Source organism: Quercus suber, unplaced genomic scaffold, assembly GCF_002906115.3.
Source record: "Quercus suber isolate HL8 unplaced genomic scaffold, Cork oak 2.0 scaffold_439, whole genome shotgun sequence".
Taxonomy (NCBI): Eukaryota; Viridiplantae; Streptophyta; class Magnoliopsida; order Fagales; family Fagaceae; genus Quercus; species Quercus suber.
The window spans coordinates 573384-595650 of NW_027069890.1; the positions used below are offsets into that span (position 1 = coordinate 573384).

The following is a 22267-nucleotide window of genomic DNA, read 5'->3' on the forward strand; positions in this document are numbered from 1 at the left end:
ATGTGTTCTAATTAGATTTTATTGCCTTTTTTTTTTCTTCAATAGATGTAGAACGTAGAATCAATTGATTTGTTTCTTTGGATTTGGAATATTACCAATATTATCAATTAATAAGTACTAATATATACATTCTGTAATTGATATATAAATCTTTCGAATCTAATCCTACTGGTTCTTTTTCTGTTTCAGATTGAAAGCCACTTAGCGCTGTTGAAGCTGCTTCCTGTAGGCAGCCCAGGACACATGCACGTCTTGGATGTCCTAAAGGCTGTGGATGAGCTTGGCTGTGTTGCTGTAGCAAATGCGCAGGCAAACAATGGGCATGAGACTGAATCAATAGCTATTGCAAGCCTAAGCACAAATGCAGCACCCGTAAGTAGGAGCCATGGTTAGCGTGCTATTGCAAGCCCAAGCACAAGCACAACACCCATAATTATGGGCCGTGGTCGGTAGGACTGTAAATGAACCAAGCTCAAGCGAGTAGTGCCTATTTGAGCTTGGCTCGTCAGTAAAAATAAAATGCTCAAGCTTGGCTCAAGCTTAAGACAAGCCTAAATATAATGTTTGAACTCAAGCTCGTGGAAAAACCCAAAAGCTTGAGCTCAGCTTGGCTTGGTTTGATAAATTAATCAAGCCAAGCTCGAGCTTAATATCAAGCTCAAGTCAAGCTTTTTTGCTTGGAATCTAACAAAATTGCATTATCAAGTACTCAAATCTGCTTAAATCTCCAACAATCAAGTAAACAATAATAAGAAAATAATATAATATACTCATTTGTTCATGCTTCTAATTCCACCTGTGATTAGCAATTGCTCAAATTAAAGCTTTACATAATTAAATCTATCCATTCATACTTCCTTGTCTCTAGCTATAATATTTGTTCAAAATACAATTCACAAATATAATCTTCATACTTCCTTCACAAATATACTTGTCATCTGTGCAGTTATATATAATCTTCAAACAAAAAAAGAAAGACCCTCTTGACATGACATTTCAAAAGTATGCATATCACCATATGCTAAGTTATCATATGCACCATGCCATTAACAAAAAGAATATTTAGTTTTTTTAAAACAAATGACCATCTATCATTCACAAATCTAGGTCTTTCACTTTCTGCACCAGATTAGAATATATTCCACCACAAGGTCTTTAATATCCACTAGATCAGAAAACCAACAACCTACATACAAAACAACCAAAAATAATAAAATGGATATTAAAAATTATAAGGGAAGATGATAATTATAGTTAATATTCAGTAAATTAAGAGTAAATCAACTTTACATTATTATAGTTGTATTATCAATAAGCACCATATCAACATAACATGCCATTTACAAATATAAGAAAATCATAGATAAAAAAGACTATTATCAAATAACAAAGCACATACCTTACACCCTCTTGCAAATACAAAAAACTAACATCCACAACAAAAAATCCTTCAACTCATTATACTTCCAATTGCATGTAAAAGCAAATATAAGCTTTCAAGAACATTATTTAAAAAAAAAAAAAAAGAACTATAAAAAACATTTAATGAAAAAAAAAGACACATACATACTAAACAATATACTTAACATAGCATCATTTTGGAAAAGGTATGGCTATCTCCATGATGCTAGTAGACCCTAGTTCAACCTACAAAAAAAAAAAAAATTAGAAGCTTTAGATTCCAAGTCTTTTTTACAATAGACAAAAATTAAAATAAATTTAAGTTGTTTTTCGGAAAAGAATTAATAAATGTGATGAACACTTACTTTTGATTGTTTCTTAGTTTTGTTGATAAAGAAGCTCGATACACATAAATTACTCTACCCCCTGTAGAGAATGCAGATTCTAAAACTACTGTGGTGATGGGAATGGAAAGTATGTCAGATGCCATTTTTGAGAGAATACGAAATTTTAGGTTGTTAGCCTTCCACCACTCTAAAGCATCAAAGTCTAAGTCTGTATCATCCGAGCATAAAAAGACACCTTCTCCAAGTACACATCCAAATCTGATTTTGCTGGTTGTATGTTATCAATATTTCTAACAAATTAATTAAACTCCATCCTACCTCTAGTTTTAAACTTTGAATTATTGCCACCAACACTTCTACTACCTTCAGTGGATTTAGATGTACTTTGTCCAGCATTGCTTGAAGTATAGTCCACAACATATTGATTATAAAGTTGATATAAGGCATCATGAACACGATCAATGTTTCTAGCTACTTCAAACCCTTAATAAATCTTTGAAAAGGAAAAGTTTATCAAAGTCATTTTGAACCGAGGATCTAACACAGTAGCTATGGCCATTGCAAAGTTGCATTCACCCCAATATTTGTCAATCACCCCAATATTTGTCAAACTTTAACTTCATCTTACATGCCATAGCACTAATGTAATCATTTTCATCAAGTGACTTCTCATTTAAAACTTCTTTTATCTTCCAAATATCAGGAAGGAATATATTTGCAGTTGGATATTCACTTCCTGATATGACATTTGTGACTTCTTCAAAAACTGATAAAAAATTGCTCACATGTTCTGTCCTATCCCAATCTTCATTACTAGGCAGCCAATTATAACCCGCATCTCTATTTTTGTACCTAGGGAACACCCCTCTAAACTCCAAGGCAGCAACCAACATTGCATATGTTGCATTCCAATGTGTGGGACAATCTAAGATCAACTTCTTGGACGGTAATTGCAATTGCTTTGCAATCTCACCAAACTTTATAAGACGAGTTTTTGATGCAATTAGATACTTCACACTTTCATGGACATTTTCAATCACCGTTTCAATCTCACTCAATCCATCTTGTACCAACAAATTAATGACATGTGCACAACAATTTACATGAAAGATCTTGCCACCCAACATGAGCTTCCTTTTGATAGCATCTTTCAAAATTCTTATAGTTGCATCATTGTTGTTAGCATTGTTCAAGGTTATTGTACACACCTTGTTTTCAAGCCCCCAATCAAGTAAAGACTTAAAAATAGCACCAGAAATTACAACTCCAGAATGTGGAGGTGGTACATTACAAAAATTTATAATTCGCTTTTGTGATTTCCAACTAGAGTTAATAAAATGACAGGTGAGACACATATACCCAATTTTTTGTCCAAATTTCCAAAAATTTGTAGTAAGGCTAACTCTATTAACACTACCAAGCATAATCTTCAATTTTTTCTTCTCTAACTCAAAAGTAGAAATGCAATCATTCCTTGCAGTATTGTGTGAAATTTTCTGGTAATATGGAGTAGTAGTTTTCGTAAAAACATTAAAAACCTCATGCTCCACCATATTAAAAGGGTATTCATGCACAAGGATCATATGTGAAGCCTTTTCCCTGACCTTGGCATGGTCATTCTTAAAGTTTGCTATTGCCACCTCACTTTCCACCCCACCTTCATTTACAGTTAACAGTTTTTGCTTCTTATCAGCTAGTTTACGACTTAAACAACCTTTCAAGTGCTTATGGTATTGTGTTGTTGCACCATTATTACTGTAGGCAAGTCTTTTAAGGCAGTGAATACATTAAACCTTTTTTGTTCCATTAGGAAGAATAATTTCATTTAAGTCATTCCAAATCACAGAAGCCCTTTTTCTTTTCTTTTGTTTGAATGGATTTTCTTCAAGTTTGACATCCTTATTTTTTATAGATTCTTCATTCTCATCAATATTAATTACTGCATCTAGATTTTCAGTAACAGGAGCATCCATTTGTTGACTCTCCACTTTACAAATCTAAATAAATTAACATTCCAAAACATATATGAATAAACAAGAAATCAAATTTGATATCCAAAAACACATAGCACATAGCACAAAACAAAGCTAAGTACAAAGAAACTATAACATTTTTAGTAGCTAACCACAGAGGACTCTGCACCTCAGGAAAAGAAAAGTACAAACCCATTCCAAACTGCATACCAGACTCCACAACCACAATCCACTAATTACAAAGTTAAGTTACTATCAAACGAATTCAACCAACAAGATTTTTCTAAGTTATATAGAAATTTCATAAACAACCATAACTTGGAAATCAAAACGATTTTGCAATGTCAAACAAACTACAATGCAAACAACTATAAAAATATATAGAAAATTTTTAAATATGAAAATTTACCTTTGGTGAAAGAAGGCTATGAATGTTTTGGAGGATGGAGGTAGAGAGCGAAGATGGTAGTGATGCCAAATACTACACCAGATCTAGAGTTGTTGTCTGAGCTCTTTGCACACCCACTAGAACTCTTAAATTACATGGTGATTCGGTAAACACAAGACTCTAAATCCTCTTTGCTAGCATCTAACTCTTCCAAATCTAGGACTTGTTCATTTGTTGCAAAGAGAAATAGGGCAGATTTGGTGGAATTTTTTGGCCTTATGAGAGAGAGAGAGAGAGAGAGAGAGAGAGAGAGCTGATCAATTCTTTATGAAAATTTGTGGAAAAGAAAGAAACTGATGGGAAAAGAAAGAAACTGATGATAAAAGAGAGAAAGATTGAAGCTTCTCAAAGAAGCTTCGGTCTTTCCAAGATAGCCTAAGAGTTTTAGGCTGTAGACTGCATAGGATTGATATGGACTCATTGAGTGACAACTGAAAATTTCAGTTTGAATAAAACTGAATTGGGTTTTTTTTTTTGTTCAATGATAGAACTAAATTGTGAAGTTTCGGTAGAAAGAACTAAGAAGAAACTAAACTGTATTAAGATATAGAGTATTCAAATGGAAACGAGTAACTAAATGACTAAACTAACACATGAAAATAATATGAAAATACAATAAAGGGATACGATAGTGAAGTCCAGCTGTATATGAAGTATTGAAGCACTACTGTATTAGAGTATTTAGGGAACTCTAGAAGGTAGAAGTGGAGTGAAGTCCAGTTGTATGCATGAAGTACTACTGTACCAGCTAGAGAACTCTAGAAGGTAGAAATGAAAATTTAAAAAAGTGTGAATTAGAAAGTGAAGTCTCTGGTCTTTTTTTTTTTTTTGGCTAAAAAGGTTTTTTTTTTTAAAAGGGAAAGAAAAAAAAAAAAACTTAAAGTAATGGGTACTGAAAAGTTATCTCATGTGGGAAATTTTATTATTAAAATATGTGTAATGTAAAAATATTTAGTTTATTTAGTAAATATATATCAAGACTTTTATCAAGCTATATACGAGCTTAAGCTTGGCTTGTATTGTATTGAGCCTAATTGTTCACGAACAAATTTTTTTGCTCAGGCTCGGCTTGTTTATCAAATAAGCTGAAAACTAAGGTTCAAGCTTGGCTTATTTATAACAAACAAACATGAACGAGTTTTTTATCGAGCCGAGCTCGAGTTGTTCATAATCGGCTTGGTTTGTTTACAGCCCTAGTGGTCGGCGTGTTGCAACCCCTCCGGTTGTAACTAGTCCTCGGATCCTTGCAGCCATCCTGCATGCATCTCATCAGCTCGAGGTCCCTTCACCCATCCTAGATGCATATCCTCAGCTCAAGGTCCCTCCACCCACCCCACCTTTGCAGCCCAGTTTTGACCTTGGTATTGAATTCAATTTGACCCCTCCTATGCACCCCGAGACACCTTCATACTCACCCACTAGCTCTAGTGCACCCACTTTGCCCATAAACCCACCTCGTACTGAACCCATGACAATGATCCCTTCTTTTGGCTTCTATACAGAGCTACATGACCCACCTACCTCATCCTTAATCGACCCTCTAGGACCTCTAGTTGGGACTGACACTCTACAACCAGAGATTGATGTACTGGACAAGCATCCCCCTCATTAGCCCTCACCCCCACAAGGTAAACCACAACGCCTTAGAAGAGCACCCACTTGTGGGACAGGTGGACATAAAATAGGACATAAAGACAGCTCTATGGTATGATAATATTAATTACAATGTAATGATATATTTTCTAGTTGATATTATTGTTACCATTACACCAAAAATTGATTGTATGCACTAATGTCTTTGCAACATGATGATGAGGTTGAGGATGATTCCTCACAGCCTCCTCCACTGCCCAAACATTACATGAGGCTTAAAAAACGCAAAATTGGTTAGTCTACAATCTAAGATAAGGATTCATAGGTATCACATCCCTTATCGTATCTCTGAGGCATTCTAAAAACCACCCCCAATTGGATCCTGACTCACAATCCACAACGGTAAAGGAGAGAGGGAATACCTTGTTGTTAGCATTGGTTGCCATTGTGATCAACAACTTTCCTTAATATTTACCATACAAATGGGTCCCATCAATTCTGATAACTGACTTGCAATATTTGAATCCATCAATGCATGAACCGAAAGACTAAAACACATAATGCAAAAATCTAGTGTCATCTACACTAGTGGGTATGGTATGATAGAACACTCGGGTATCTGGCTCTTGATCAACATATGCCAATAGCAACTTTTACAACCTTTGGTAAGACTCTTCCCAATTTTCAAATATCTTCCCAATCGTCTTTTGTTTCGCATCCCATACCTTATAATAAGAAGACTTATGGCCATCATATTTCGACTCCATCATAGATCTAAGATGCTTACTTGGGGTAGTGTAATTCTCACCTATCTTCTTAAGGATGTTTGATACAATAAAATTAGAATCCATCATTCTACCATCATTTTGCAACCCAATTCGGTATACATGTGTAAGGACCTACATACATGGTGACCATCCATAGTCTATGGAGTTTGGGCTTCATGACTGCCACAACATACCACTTGCATGACTCATCCATGCATTTCACACAAAGTTTGACCTTCGTCGACTTACTGATTACAAAATGTTTGTTTTCCTTGTGGGCATAAATTGTTAATGCGCGTTTCACCTCCACTTTATTGTCAAAAGTCAACCCTTTGCTAGGATTCATCCCCTCTTTCCAAGTAGACACAAATGGTACCTCAATATTTGAGAGATTAACCATATTTGCCCAAGTATTTGTAGAGAAGGACAAGGTAGGAGGTGTGTAGGCATGATTGTGTTCGTAATGTTTTGGACACTAATGACATTGTCTGCATTAGTTTCACTACAGTCAAATATCTCATTGTCATGAATGTCTCTCTCAAAGTCCCCTCGTTCAATCCTTTCTTCATACTCATCTCTATCGAAAAAATCTTCACCATTAATGGCAGTCTCATCAATATAGTCATCATCATTGTCGTTGTCATCATCATCATGATCATCATCATCCTCTACATGTGTAAAATACTTATATTGAGCATTTGGAACTGTAACCTATAAGCTTGTGATTATTTATTGGATTTCCTCGACACCAACGTCTGCACACGGCTCCAACTTTATGTATAACTCAATAACACTTACTTGGGTTATTCTCTCCATCTTGTCAAACATGATCTTTACAAGTTTGTCTGCTTTTATTGCCATATACTTGTAATGAATCCGGTGCTTGAGGACTCCATGTGGAGAACGATAAGTAATTTGTATGTTGTGCATAACAGGATTCACACACAATTCTTTCATAACTATCATCTTTAATTTATCAAGAGTCTTCAACCTACGATCAATTTGAGTATAATAGCACTTTATACCCAGCCTTTCAAATGGCAATCCCTTGTTCGCATTGACATTGTTAAGCGGCCCACTGTGGTATAGGATTATATCAATTATAGTTATTGTGAACCTGTTAGAGTCAACTATACTCTGTTAGTTACAAAACATTTTATCTACTCAAAGTATACAACATTTTCTCTACTCAAAGTAAAAATTCCAATTCATTCAAAGAGCATGAATTTCATTATACATTCGTACGTTAGACAAAAAAATGTCTTTAAATTAGTTCTGATAAGACTGCACATTTCATACCCAATACAAAAAAAACCATTTCATTACACATTTCATACCCATAACATTTTATTACACATTTTATCTAGTTACATACCAATTTCATACCCAATACAAAAAAAGCTATTTCATTACACATTCAAAGGGCATGAATTGTATACCCATTTCATTACAATTCATTCAAAGGGTATGAATTTCACTACCCTTTTCGTACCTAATACAAAAAAAGAAGAAGTCAAAAACCTTGTAAGATCATGATAAAAATACATTCTTGATAAGAGCCTAAAAATGATGAATACATTTTGCTAACAAAAACCGTGCAAATAAATAGTCAAAATATTTACACTAACAAAACAAAGTTGTATATATTCACAATATCATGGTATCTCAACTAAGGTAAGTATCTACCAAATAATAGTCAAAGTCTTTAACCCATACCTAACAACGAATAATACCCAATTACAATGACAATAAAATCCCAACCCTTACCTGAGATGTTAATTTGTTGAGAGGGAGGAGCAGTGAGCCAGTGATAGAAAGAGGCAATGTGGTGTGAGATTAGAGGCAATGTGGTGTGAGAAGTGTGGGTGTTATGGGTGAGTGAGGCAATGAGTTACTGAGGAGTGTGGGGAGAGTTAGAGGCCATGAGTGTTATGGGTGAGAGTGTGTAGTCTTACTGAGGAGTGTGATCTATGTTTATAAAATTTTGCCTGACGAAAATCGAGTCTTAAAAACTCGGTTTTGCTTTTTAGAACTTGAGCCTATAAGACTCGAGATCCATGTGGCATTATACTTCCAAATCAGCAAGCTAAAATCGAGTCTTTGAGTCTCGATTTTTAGATGAAAATCGAGCCTATAAAACTCGAGATGCTAGTTTGCAATATTATTTTAAATGCATGTTAACTTCTTTTTTTTTTTTTTTTTTTTTGGAGAAGGAAATGCACGTTAACTTATTATATTCTTTCCCTCACATTGTGCAAATTACCTCCAAAATTTGGCTAGATTAATGCCTTTGATAGAATAACCTTGCACCTGCAAACAAACAGTCACCATTGCCTAACCCTTCACCTAAACGCCGCCGTTTTCGTATTCCACTCCTTCACTCACACAGAAACAAAAGGTGTAATCGGAATTCACAGAGCCAAAGCCTTTGCTTTCTTCTGGTTCTCCTAATCTCTGCAAAAACACTGCCCTATATATAAATCGGAAAGCCATTATAGGGAGGTGGTGAAGAAAATGACGGAGGTGGCGAGCTCAGTGGTGCACGAGGTCCTGGGCCAGAGGGCTCAGGATGTGGATGAACCTATCATCGACTACATCATCAATGTCCTCGCCGACGACGACTTCGACTTTGGCCTCGAAGGTGAGGGCGCTTTCGATGCCGTCGGCGAGCTTCTAGTCGCCGCCGGATGTGTCTCCGACTTCAACGAGTGTCGCTCGGTTAGTTCGCTCTCTCTCTTCCATTTTTGTGATGGATTTTCTCTTTTGCTATGTTTGGTTGCTCGGGAAGTTTGGGAAATGATGAGAATCTATAGGTTTATGATGATCGGATTTCGAATTATTTGCTCTTTTATGGTTGTAAGGATTTCGCACATTATAAGAAACTATTAGGTTTTATGATTATCGGATTTCACACATCGTTCGACTCATTTTTGCTTTTGGTCCGTTAGGTTGCTCAGAAAGTGTAGGAAAGAGCAAGGAAATTGGATTTAGGGATATCGGATTTGTGTGTTTAATCTTTTGCTATTGGTTCGTTTGGTTGAGAAAGATAAAGAAATTATAGGTTTATGGATTTGCTCAGCAGAGTGTAATCTCTCTCTTTTGTGTCTGTTTGGTTGCTGTAGTAGAGAAGGAAATGAAAAAAAATTGAATGGTGAAATGTTGGATAACTCATGATTTTCGCTATTAAGGGCTGTCTTTCGCTTTTGGCCAAGTTTAGTTGCTAGGAAATTGTAGGAAGATGAAATATTCTTTTGCTCGGTTTTGGGTCAGGGGTGGCGTAATTTTCTGAATACTATGTCCTTTTGCTTGGTTTCTCAGATGGTTACTTTGATTATAATTGTATGGTTGTCCTTGCCGGGGGTCTTAACTTTACTTTTGAGCATGCTATTCAACACCTGATTCCACAGGCAATTTTGTCCCTATATTTTTTCCATGAAACTGAATTTTTATTTTTAATTTGAATTTTTGGCTCTATATTTTTTTCGCTAAGTCAAAATTTTGTTGTTAAGTGCAGTTAAGATTATGCTCTTTTTTTTTTTTTGTTTTTTTTTTTGTTTCTAGTATGGAATAATTGAATTTTCAGGATTCAGATTTCTGAGTTATTTTTTCATTGTCTATGATTTCTTAGCAGCTATATGAAAATAAAACTTATTGTTACAGTTGTTCTGTTGAGCCCATGAAGAAGTTTTATACTTTTCTTTGCCATTCAATATTTTGATTTAACTTTTGTGGAAGTTTTTGATAGGTTTGCAGCACACTGTGTGAAAAGTTTGGAAAGCATGGGCTGGTCAAAGATAAACCAATCATGCGAAGCCTTGCAACACCATTAAGAATGAATGACGGAATGGATGAGGAGGAAGCGCCGAAGAAGAAACCTGAGCCAATAGAAGGTCCTGTTCTAACAGAACGTGACAAAGCGAAGATGGAAAGAAAAAAGAGGAAGGAAGAACGCCAAAGAGAGGTAAAAATTTAATATTAAGATACAATTATGTTGATCTAACTATTCTTGATTATCTTGTTGGCAATGCCTGGTTTTGGTATTGTCTAGGCAGAGTTTTGGCCACATTGTTTAGCCTTGTTGACACAAATTGGGTTATTAGTTTTGCACTTGTTCTAATTATTGTCTCCTTAATTATCCAGTCAGAATTCCAAATGCATTTAGCAGAAATGGAAGCAACCAGGGCAGGGATGCCTGTTGTTTGTGTAAATCATGATGGTGGTGGTGGACCGGCTGTCAAGGACATCCATATGGAGAACTTCAATATCTCTGTGGGTGGTCGTGATCTCATTGTGGATGGTACAGTCACACTGTCATTTGGAAGACACTATGGTGAGTTCTCTTTTGCTCCCTCACAACTCTTGCTGTCATTCTTAAGAGAAAAAAAGGAAACCAAAATAGAGGTATATATACATATATGCTAGTATCTTAGTTATTGCTAACTTATTTGTAATTATGTTAGCAAAGAAAAAACAAAACTTACGTTCCCAGATCTCACAATTTAAATTGATCCGAATGGGATGTGTAGTTGAACTCAGGAAAAATGATTGCAGCAGGAACTAGAACATGGGATAATGCTGGGAATTTGATACAGGTGACTGTGAAGGAGGAAATTAAAAGATTCATATTTTCATTGAATGGTAATGACCATTTTAAACAGATTAATCTGGTGTAAACCAGTTGCAGGAAATGTGGAGACTTAAGAAAGAGAAGGAGATAAGAGAGGGAAGGGTATCTGTGTGTGGATAAATGAGACTTAAGAGAGAGCACCTGTAATTTTGGGAAATAAAAAAGATTTATGACATGGTTGCTGCTTTCTTTTTTAACTGTTAGATCTAATTAGATCCAATGCCGTAAAAAAGGTGTAACTCTTAAGAGTTACATCAGTTGTAACTTAAACCTATCTCATATTATATATATATATATATATATATTCTCTCCCAGGTCACAACTGCAAGTTGGTTCTGTTGGTTCTTTATAGCGGTAAGGGGTACGGTCAGCCAATTGCCAATTTATTTTTTTGTGTTGGGGGTGGGGGCTGATAAAGTTAGTTCCAGCTTACCTTTGGTTACGTGACAGTTTTCTTCTGTATTGTTATTGCCAGTTAGTGCATTGCTAAGATCAGTTTACAGTCACTCTTGAAGAGTTGACATTTTTCCTCTGAGATTATAAGATTGTTTGCAGTTTCTAAGATCTTGTCCATGGAAGATTAACACAGTTTCTCTTTCATTTTAAAGATTTGTTTAGGCCCTGTTTGATGGAAAACATTTGGACTATTACCTTTTAAGTTGATATCTCAATATCAACTGTTGTGATGGTGTTTTAAGCATAGTTATTAGAATTGTGACTGGATTGTAGGATAGTACAATCCTACAATCCCTCTTTATCCAAATGATCCAAATTGCATGAGGATTGGCGGAGGAGTAGAATCGGAGGTTGGAGCAGGATTAGTGGGATCGCACTGATACTATCAATCCACACCTTTATGGGCTTCTTCTTTGGCTTCGGGCTAAATAAATTTTGGACTGTGTTGACTAGGTTATACTTATTCAGGTGATTTTAGCTCAAATACAACCCATTAAACATTTCTTAAACAAAAAAGAGTCATGGATGAGATCATCTTTAGCTGATCATGGAATCTCACTTCATTTTTCATCTTTGGTCTTCTGCCTCCACAGTGCAACTCCTCCAGTTTTAGTTGATTGAATTTTAGCTATGCTTTTCTTCTTCTTACATATTTCTAATTACAGCCAAATTTTTTTTGTTAATGGGTTTGGTCAAAATTCCATAATTCAGAGTCGATTCATTTGTGGGTTTGGGATAATTCAATGTTTATAGTCAAATGCGTGTAGAATATGAGCTTATTTACATGTGGGTTTATGAGTTTTCTACTTTTCTAAAGTTTCTTTATGGTGACTGCACAAATTTTTAAAGTTTGAACTTTTATGTATTTGGCTCAATAATTTGTGCAATATTTTTTCTGGCTCCTTCAGGTCCTCGTTTCATTTAGATGAATTAATATATAGGTGCTCACAAATTGGGTTATTCTGCTATTTTCCATTGATTGTTTGGTGTTTATTTTTCCCTCATATAAATCTATTTTAGTCCAATTTTTCTTATAAATTTAGTTAGGCATGTAGTTAATTTGAAATATATTTTCCTTTGCTTATGTATTGGTAATTTGGCACTTTTTTGGTAACTAATGACCTTTTGGCTAATTTTGTTTCCCAAAAAACTGTAGATAATTTAGTTAATAGAAATGTAGTAAGATAAAGTATACTTTTGGACTTATCAAAAACAAAAGTATACTTTTCGATTTTTTTTTTTTTTTTTTTTTTGGGTTTAAAAAAAGTATATCAATTTATATCTACATTTCTATTAACTAATTTTTATAGTTGTAAAAACAGTTAAAATTTTTCAATGTAGTCATATAAAGTGCCTATCAAAAAATGTAGTTATATATAGGCGGAAAGTGGTTATTGTGGATTGGTGTTGTATGTGTAAGAGGAATGGGGAGACTATTGATCACCTACTAATACATTGCCCGGTAGCCCAAGAGTTAGGGAATATGGTGTGCTCACTTTTTGGGGTATGTTGGGTCATGCCACGTGGTGTTGTGGATCTCTTAGCAAGTTGGTTAGGCAAGTTTCACAGACACAAAACTAAGGTGCTTTGGAGTATGATCCGTCATTGTCTTATGTGGGTCATTTGGAGGGTAAGGAATTTACACACCTTTGAAGGGCGTGAAAAGTTGATTCATGAGTTGAAGCTTCTCTTCTTCCAAACTTTGTTTCACTGGGCAAATGCTTTGGGTGTTTTTACTTTTAACTCTCTGCCTGATATGCTTGATTTTTGTAATTTTTTTGTTATTTAATTTTTTCTGTTTTGCCTCTTAGCATACTGCCTGTGTGCTTTGTTTTTCCTTGTAATTTCTTTTAACAATTTTCAATGTAGTTTATTACTAATCAAAAAAATAAAAAGTAGTTATATAAAGTATAAAAATACTCTATATTGAATTTGAAATTTTTTTTATGGATGATTTAATGATTATTTAACATACATAATTATTACCAATCTTCTTTTACCTTTTTCTTTAATGAAAAATCGGATCTTACGATCCTTGATCTGATCTGTAAAGCCACTCCACCAATTCTACGTAGAATCCTGATTCTAACAACGTTAGTTTTAAGTTCTTTTTATTAACTTTTCTTCCTAATGTTGTTTTTGACACAATCATGCAAAGCACCTGCACCGATGCAACCCATATCTATAATATCTGATTTATGGGTTGGACTCTATCTTGCCTTATTCATGACCTTCTACCTTTAGTGAAGTTCACCAACAAATTTAGGATTAGAGTATTAAACCCAAATCATGTAAATTAGTGTTCGATTAGTGTGGTTTATGTTTATGATTTCTTTCCCATCTAATTTATCTTAACATTACAACCCTAATTCTGAAACTTATCATGATATGGATGCTTTAAAAGGATGAAAATATCATGATTCATAGGCGGACATCTCGGAACATGTCCGAGGCATGTACCTTTATCAGAATCCATTTCAATATTTTGAGACAAATTTTACAAGAAAAAGAGAAAGGAAAAAGAAATTTAAGAGAAATCCAAAATTGTTCAGATTCAGGTATTGAAATAAGAAAAGAGAAATATACTTGTAAATAAATATTTGATGTGCTTACAACCTTTGGAAACTGTATTTGAAGTAATATATAGCTGTTGGATTGCAACTAGTTTCTTAACTCTGAGTTTGTCTGACATTTTTTCTAGGTGTAATAATTATTAAGCTTTTAACACTTCAATTTGGATGCAGGTCTTGTTGGAAGAAATGGCACTGGGAAAACAACTTTCCTTAGATACATGGCTATGCATGCCATTGATGGTATCCCTAACAATTGTCAGATATTGCATGTGGAGCAAGAGGTGGCTGGTGATAATACAACTGCATTGCAGTGTGTTCTTAACACTGATATTGAGAGAACCCAGCTTTTGGAAGAAGAAGCTCGATTAATCGCCCAGCAGGTTGAATACATACTGTTTCAATTTCGAGACCAGCATTAGTTCTGATTTTTAGCTTTATAACTGCTGTTTCTTTGTTGCTCTGTTTGCATTGAGGTTTTTGTTCTCCTGTAGTGGACCTACTGACAATATTGTGGTTGTCTTGAAGAGAGAATTGGAGTTAGAAGATGCAACCAGAAAGAGCAATGGGGAACTGAATGGGGTGATGGACAAAGATGTTATGGCACAAAGGCTTGAGGAGATATACAAAAGGCTTGACGCAATTGATGCTTATTCTGCAGAGTCACGTGCAGCCACCATTCTTGCGGTCAGTTACACAAATCTTTTGCAATTATCATTGGCTTTATTTTTTTGGGGATGAGTAACACATTTATTGAATTAGAGGTGTATAGCCCAAATACACAGGATGTGTACAGTAAGTACACCCACAATTAAACAATTAAGTTACATTGATCAATCAAATCTAATAATTAAGTTTGAAAAAAGAAAATAATCCTGACACGTCCATGCAATTATCATTGACTTAAAAAAAAATCCAGATTGACCTAAGCTTGAACTAATAGCTGGGCATATTTGGAGCTGGCTTCAGCCCTACCAGAATAGAAAAAAAGACGCAGTAAGGCATGTTTTGGACAAACAATATAAATATATATATATATATATATATATATATTTTTTACTTAGCCCCTTCGCAGTGAAAGAGCAAATTAAAAAAGGATAATGATTCAACCTCAAACCCACTTAAATGTAGCAGATAACAGCAGGGCCTGACTATTAATAATGCATATTCAAATCATAGGAGTTCATAATTGACGATATGCAAGGTGAAAATTGAAACCAGGCAAGAACAGTAGGTTAAATATATGTATAGATAATGAAATTATGAAAAAGTAGTGGGATGTGGGGTGCATAGTTGCTGTATGTGCCTGGATGAGAGAGAGAGGAGTTGGATCAAGCCGTTGTTGTTGAACTGTGGTGACCAGATGAATCACTTGAAATTCTTGACTTTCCATTAAAATCTTATGGTTGCCAGCTCTGCTAACACCTGATTAGTAAATGACCAGGAAGATCCTGCCTTTTGGTAGATTAAGCATGCCATTCAAATTCAATTGGCTTACTAGGTGGTTGGGAAGCAATAAATACATGTGTGTTTCTGTCCGTGTCCATTTTTGGTGTGTTTTCAATGTTTTATTCATGAATTATTCTCTTATGGCGAAAATGCACTTTTGGTCCTTACATTTTGGGCCGATTCTCGATTTGGTCCCTAAAAAGTGCATTTTCTGTTTCAGTATATTATCAAGACCATCAGCTCTTTTTGTCTGAGATACTATAATTTTTATATATACTATTTCAGGGCCTCAGTTTCTCTCCAGAGATGCAGCAGAAGGCTACAAAAGCTTTTTCTGGAGGATGGAGAATGCGAATTGCTCTTGCTCGTGCACTGTTTATAGAGCCTGATTTGCTGCTACTAGATGAACCCACAGTGCGTCCTGTGTTATGTTTATCTTTCATGATATTCATTCTGTTCTGTTGGATTTGGGCATACTTATTAGTTAAATTTAATTATTTTTATTTCAGAACCATCTTGATCTTCATGCGGTTCTATGGCTGGAAACTTACTTGATGAAATGGCCAAAAACGTTCATAGTTGTTTCTCATGCAAGAGAATTCTTGAACACGGTAGTACACCAGCACACCTTGTTTCTTCTCATATTAAGATATTTCTATAATTAGTTAATCTGTTTATTCTGTGTAACTTGAATCGTACAATTGTTTGAGTTGTCTCATTTTAACATCACTATATTCCCAGGTAGTCACAGATATTCTTCATCTACAAGCGCAAAAATTGACCGCTTACAAGGGGAATTATGATACATTTGAGAGGACACGGGAGGAACAGCTTAAGAACAAACAGAAAGCATTTGAGGCAAATGAACGCTCCAGATCTCATATGCAGGTATTTCCTGACTCTGATGATATCTATATATGTATTTGTGCTTGTTGGGTTTTGTTTGTTGGTATGTATCTGTGATTGTGAAGTTTTAATGATGTCTATAATTATCATATCAAGTTCAAGTTATTCTTTTGTATCCATCTTACTATTTCCATGTGCCTCTTATTTGCTTTGTGTTGATGAGAGCTAGCGTTGTACTTCTCAGGTAGTCAGTCTATGTTTATTGTTGAACAAACAGTTCTCTGTTACATTTGTGGTTTTTGTTTTATATAGCTCTCTATTCTGTTACTCTGTAAATGGACCTAATTATTAGTTCAAGAGACATTCACTTGTGTAAAGATGCATCACCACCATATTACCATGTCATGGCCAGTTGATTGCCAACTTACCCTTCCGACAGGTGTTCACCTTGATTTTTGGTTAAGTTGGAAAAATTTTCAGAATACACTGCATCAAACTTTCCATTTATAGCCCATTGTTGCTCTCTCTCTCCCCCTCCTGCCTGTGTTTTCAAAATTAAAGTAGCCATTGTTTGACTTGGAAATTATTTTCTTTTCTGGCAGGCCTTTATTGACAAGTTTCGCTACAATGCAAAGAGGGCATCTCTTGTGCAGTCAAGAATTAAGGTACTTATTATCATTACTAGTATCCTGTCTCTCTTTAAATCAAATTCTGACTCCTTTTTTTCTTTTACTTTATTTTGTTGGGCCTGTTGTGTATCACTCAAACGGTTTCAAAAGTTGTTTGTCATAATTTCCTTATGTTTCTTAGTCCATTCATCTTGGTTTTAAGCTTTTTGTGTCTTAAAGAATTTACATGTCTACGTTCTTTCTGTTGGATTCTACAGGCATTGGATCGGATGGGTTATGTGGATGAAGTTGTCAATGACCCTGAGTATGCACATCTGTCCTTTTATAGTCAATTTTCACTGATGCATGTAGAATCAATCTTTATATGAGTTTGCTCTATATCTCTTTGTAGCTTTGTGTGCTTAAAACTTATTCAACATTTTTTGTCTGCAGCTACAAATTTGAGTTCCCAACTCCAGACGACAGACCTGGCCCTCCTATAATAAGCTTCAGGTTTGCTCAGCTCATGTCGCAAAGTATTGAATTTCTGTTTTAAGTGATAACTTTCTGGGTTGTAGATTGCCTACTATGTAATTATTGTCCACATTAAATCCTTTGATTCAATATTGTTGAAGTGTTTTTAATACAATTCCGTTATTTTAAAAAAAAATATTGTTAAAAGTATTTTAAACATTAACTTTAGATTATATAGAATGTTTATTGTATAACCTTCGGAGATTGCCACTTAGTTAGATAGAATTATTGTCGAATTGTTTTGATGTTTCTCCAATGTTATTGCAGTGATGCATCGTTTGGTTATCCTGGAGGGCCCTTACTGTTTAAGAATTTGAATTTTGGAATTGATTTGGACAGCCGCATTGCAAGTAAGCATGCTAATCCTAATGAATGCTTCTATTTCTTCTCTTGTACCTCATCTATTTATGCGTTCTATGGGTTATTTTAATGGTATTGTTATTGTTATTATTATTATTTGTGGTGGAAGATGAAAATGCCATTCTGATGGTTCTCTCTCTCCCTTATCTTTTGGTACATGTAGACATTTTTGTCTGAGTGTGATATAATTATGATAAATTTGCCTTCAGTAAATNAATTAAGGTACTTATTATCATTACTAGTATCCTGTCTCTCTTTAAATCAAATTCTGACTCCTTTTTTTCTTTTACTTTATTTTGTTGGGCCTGTTGTGTATCACTCAAACGGTTTCAAAAGTTGTTTGTCATAATTTCCTTATGTTTCTTAGTCCATTCATCTTGGTTTTAAGCTTTTTGTGTCTTAAAGAATTTACATGTCTACGTTCTTTCTGTTGGATTCTACAGGCATTGGATCGGATGGGTTATGTGGATGAAGTTGTCAATGACCCTGAGTATGCACATCTGTCCTTTTATAGTCAATTTTCACTGATGCATGTAGAATCAATCTTTATATGAGTTTGCTCTATATCTCTTTGTAGCTTTGTGTGCTTAAAACTTATTCAACATTTTTTGTCTGCAGCTACAAATTTGAGTTCCCAACTCCAGACGACAGACCTGGCCCTCCTATAATAAGCTTCAGGTTTGCTCAGCTCATGTCGCAAAGTATTGAATTTCTGTTTTAAGTGATAACTTTCTGGGTTGTAGATTGCCTACTATGTAATTATTGTCCACATTAAATCCTTTGATTCAATATTGTTGAAGTGTTTTTAATACAATTCCGTTATTTATAAAAAAAATATTGTTAAAAGTATTTTAAACATTAACTTTAGATTATATAGAATGTTTATTGTATAACCTTCGGAGATTGCCACTTAGTTAGATAGAATTATTGTCGAATTGTTTTGATGTTTCTCCAATGTTATTGCAGTGATGCATCGTTTGGTTATCCTGGAGGGCCCTTACTGTTTAAGAATTTGAATTTTGGAATTGATTTGGACAGCCGCATTGCAAGTAAGCATGCTAATCCTAATGAATGCTTCTATTTCTTCTCTTGTACCTCATCTATTTATGCGTTCTATGGGTTATTTTAATGGTATTGTTATTGTTATTATTATTATTTGTGGTGGAAGATGAAAATGCCATTCTGATGGTTCTCTCTCTCCCTTATCTTTTGGTACATGTAGACATTTTTGTCTGAGTGTGATATAATTATGATAAATTAGGGCCTTCAGTACAATGATAAGTGCATCATTTTTCTGCTATATTGTTAATTCACATTCTATATTGGTTGTTTGACAAGTTACTCTCTTTGATTGGTTTTCCAATTTGTTATGCAGTGGTTGGTCCAAATGGTATTGGCAAATCAACTATACTCAAACTAATTTCAGGGGAACTACAACCAAGCATGGGGACTGTTTTCCGTTCTGCTAAGGTACCTTACACTCTTTTTCTTTTATCACCAGTAGTAATTAGTAAATGCCAATCTTAAATTCTACCAACTTCAGGTTACAAATAACATATAACAGCATTGCTCATCAAGTGATGGTAATAAAAAAAGGTCACAAATAGGATGTTTCCATGTATCCATAATCCATGTTGCTTTATTAAAGTTTTATTTGATTTGATTTTTGTTATAAACAGTTGTGTTCTTCTCATCTTTATCACATTCTTTGTAAGGCATAGAATACCTTATATTCCTCTCTGCAACTTCTTGCAAGATTGCAGTTAAGTTTATCTGCCTATATCTAATGGGGACTAATGTTTTGTTTGCAGGTTCGAATTGCTGTTTTTAGTCAGCACCATGTGGATGGGCTTGACTTAACTTCAAATCCTCTTTTGTACATGATGCGCTGCTACCCAGTGAGTTCTCAGTAAGCTTTATTTTTTTTTTGGGAGCACTTTAGTTGTTTCCCTATGGGGGGCGTTTGTGGATAATTTTTGGGTATGGGAAGATTTACATCTTGAGTATTTCATCTTATTATGTCCATTACAGGGGTCTTCAATCCAAAAACTTAAGGTTACAAAATGAATTGTATTATCCAAGGGCAAAATTTTCTTTTGTTAGTGTTTTGCAATAGACGTTAGGTTTAAATTTAGACTGTGGATTCTCTCTTTTTTTTCTTTTTGGGGGTGGGGGTGGGGGGGGGGGGGGGGTGTGTACTGTAAGGTAAGTAGTTTGTGAGGTTCATTCTAGACTAAGCTCAAGATTGGGTTTGGGTGGGTCTCTGGTGGGTTTTGATCAACCCTCGATATGCTTTAGAGTTCCTATAGAAATCATTTTTTTTTTGGTTCTTGCTATTCAGAATATCCATGCTTGCAATCTTAAGATCAAATTTCTTATTTAAAGTTTTCTTCTTGCAGGGTGTGCCTGAACAGAAGCTCCGATCTCACTTGGGTTCTTTAGGTGTAACTGGAAATCTTGCACTTCAGCCAATGTACACGTTGTCTGGTATCTTTCCTTTTTCTATCTTTGTTTTTAAGATAGATACTATAGTAGTGATGGGACTTGATCTTCTAGATCCTAGATTTGACTTCGACCTCAAGTAGGTCTAACTACTGGTTGATTAAATTGAAGACCTGCAAAACAAGCATGTGAACTTAATGCTAATTTTGGACGTTGGTCACGGAGCTAATCTCAACAGTGTCCTTAACCATTATTCCCTAAATACTAACTTCTGTAATTGATCTGAATGAAATATTAGGTGGTCAGAAAAGCAGAGTTGCATTTGCTAAGATAACTTTTAAGAAACCACACATACTGTTGCTTGATGAGCCATCCAATCATCTGGTAAGTAAACGTCTCTTTCTTAGCCTGATTTGTCTTTTCCATTCTTCAGAGAAATATGTCATTAACAAGTTATAATGAAATTGTGATGATCATACATGTAAAACAGCATGAAAGCTTTGTTTTCCAGAAGTTGGTTTTCTTTGAGATAAGTGGAACTTCTTGGTACGTTTTTGTAAAGGGGAAAGTTAATTTAGGAAGAAATCCCAAGGATTTTGCTGTAGGATAGGTTTCCAGCAAAAGGAGATTAATGCTTTAGTTAATGAAATTTGCAATTTTTCTTATCTGTTTTGTGAACTTTAGTGTTTTTTCTTCATGGTAAATAAGCTAGCTACTTATCTCTTGTTCATATATCATGCAAGTGATCAATTATTAAACATGCCCTAGGTCACATTTTAATGGTAGTATATCTCACTGAACAGCATATTATGCACATTCTCTTGATTTGAATTTCTATTGTAACAATTGAGGCCTCGTAAAGCAAATGCAGTTATTCTGGATTCCAACTTTTGAGTCATACGAAAATTCCAACAGCTGACCGGGGATTTGTTTTTAAATGAACTGTAGGATTTGGATGCAGTGGAAGCACTAATTCAGGGTCTTGTTTTGTTTCAAGGAGGCATTCTCATGGTATTATACATCTGCCCTTCATGACTCCCATTTGCAACTTCTAAGTTATTTAGTAAGAAAATATGAATTTTGCATTTCTATCTTTCTTGTGGGTGTAAATTCTATGTTTGATTGCTTGCTTACAGGTTAGCCACGATGAGCACTTAATCTCTGGTAGTGTAGAGGAGCTATGGGCGGTATCGGAAGGAAAGGTGACACCATTCCATGGCACATTCCAGGATTACAAGAAGATGCTGCAGTCATAGAAAAACTTGTCCAATTCAATCTTTTTTGAGATGTAGTCCTTTAATTGATTGCAGCAAATTATAGGGATGTGAACACGTTCCAAAAATTGTAGAAACGATTTTGAAGTTTGTCCCAGTCGTCTAGTTGGTAATCTATAAAGATAAAAAATGCTAAAAGAATGAGAGATGTAGTTAACTGGCCAGTGTATTTTTGATTGTACAATATAATTATATTGGCTTCAATTTTCCATGAATTAGCATACCCATGTACTTGATGCATTATTTTTCATCAATAAAACTTATTATTTATCTGAAAAAATATTATGTCTACACAGGATGAAAAAAATGGGCAGAAGAGCATGCCAAAATAGAACTTTTATAATTTTTGTTTACTGTTCCAAGCATAGTTAGTATTATACAGAATGGAATATATATGGTACAAAATAAATGTATGTTTTATTCGGTTTAGGATTTGAAAAAAAAAAAAGTATTCTTAAAATATGACATAAAAAACAGAAATGAAGAAAAAAAAAAATTATGTACAAGTATAGTACAGATTTGAACAAAATAATTGACAATAAAAGAGCGGTTGTATAAATTAAGTTATTTCT

General features: G+C 34.7%; 1 protein-coding gene and 1 long non-coding RNA gene across 2 annotated transcripts; one reads left to right on the plus strand and one right to left on the minus strand.

The window, feature by feature from the left end:
* Positions 1-820: 820 nt before the first annotated feature.
* On the minus strand, positions 821-4613 carry LOC136062678 (uncharacterized). The gene is made up of 2 exons (XR_010624406.1): positions 4131-4613; positions 821-1186 (listed from the first exon to the last, which is right to left on the minus strand). It is a non-coding gene; the product is annotated as an uncharacterized LOC136062678 (long non-coding RNA).
* Positions 4614-8813: 4200 nt separating this feature from the next.
* On the plus strand, positions 8814-21910 carry LOC112025305 (ABC transporter F family member 3). The gene is made up of 18 exons (XM_024057957.2): positions 8814-9247; positions 10275-10490; positions 10670-10859; positions 14357-14565; positions 14711-14869; positions 15917-16045; positions 16141-16242; positions 16373-16519; positions 17080-17142; positions 17364-17410; positions 17539-17598; positions 17887-17969; positions 19355-19449; positions 19791-19877; positions 20379-20466; positions 20720-20805; positions 21370-21432; positions 21558-21910. Exons 1-18 carry the CDS (start codon positions 9044-9046, stop codon positions 21675-21677), a joined length of 2148 nt encoding a protein of 715 aa, XP_023913725.1. The 5' UTR covers positions 8814-9043; the 3' UTR covers positions 21678-21910.
* Positions 21911-22267: the final 357 nt, after the last annotated feature.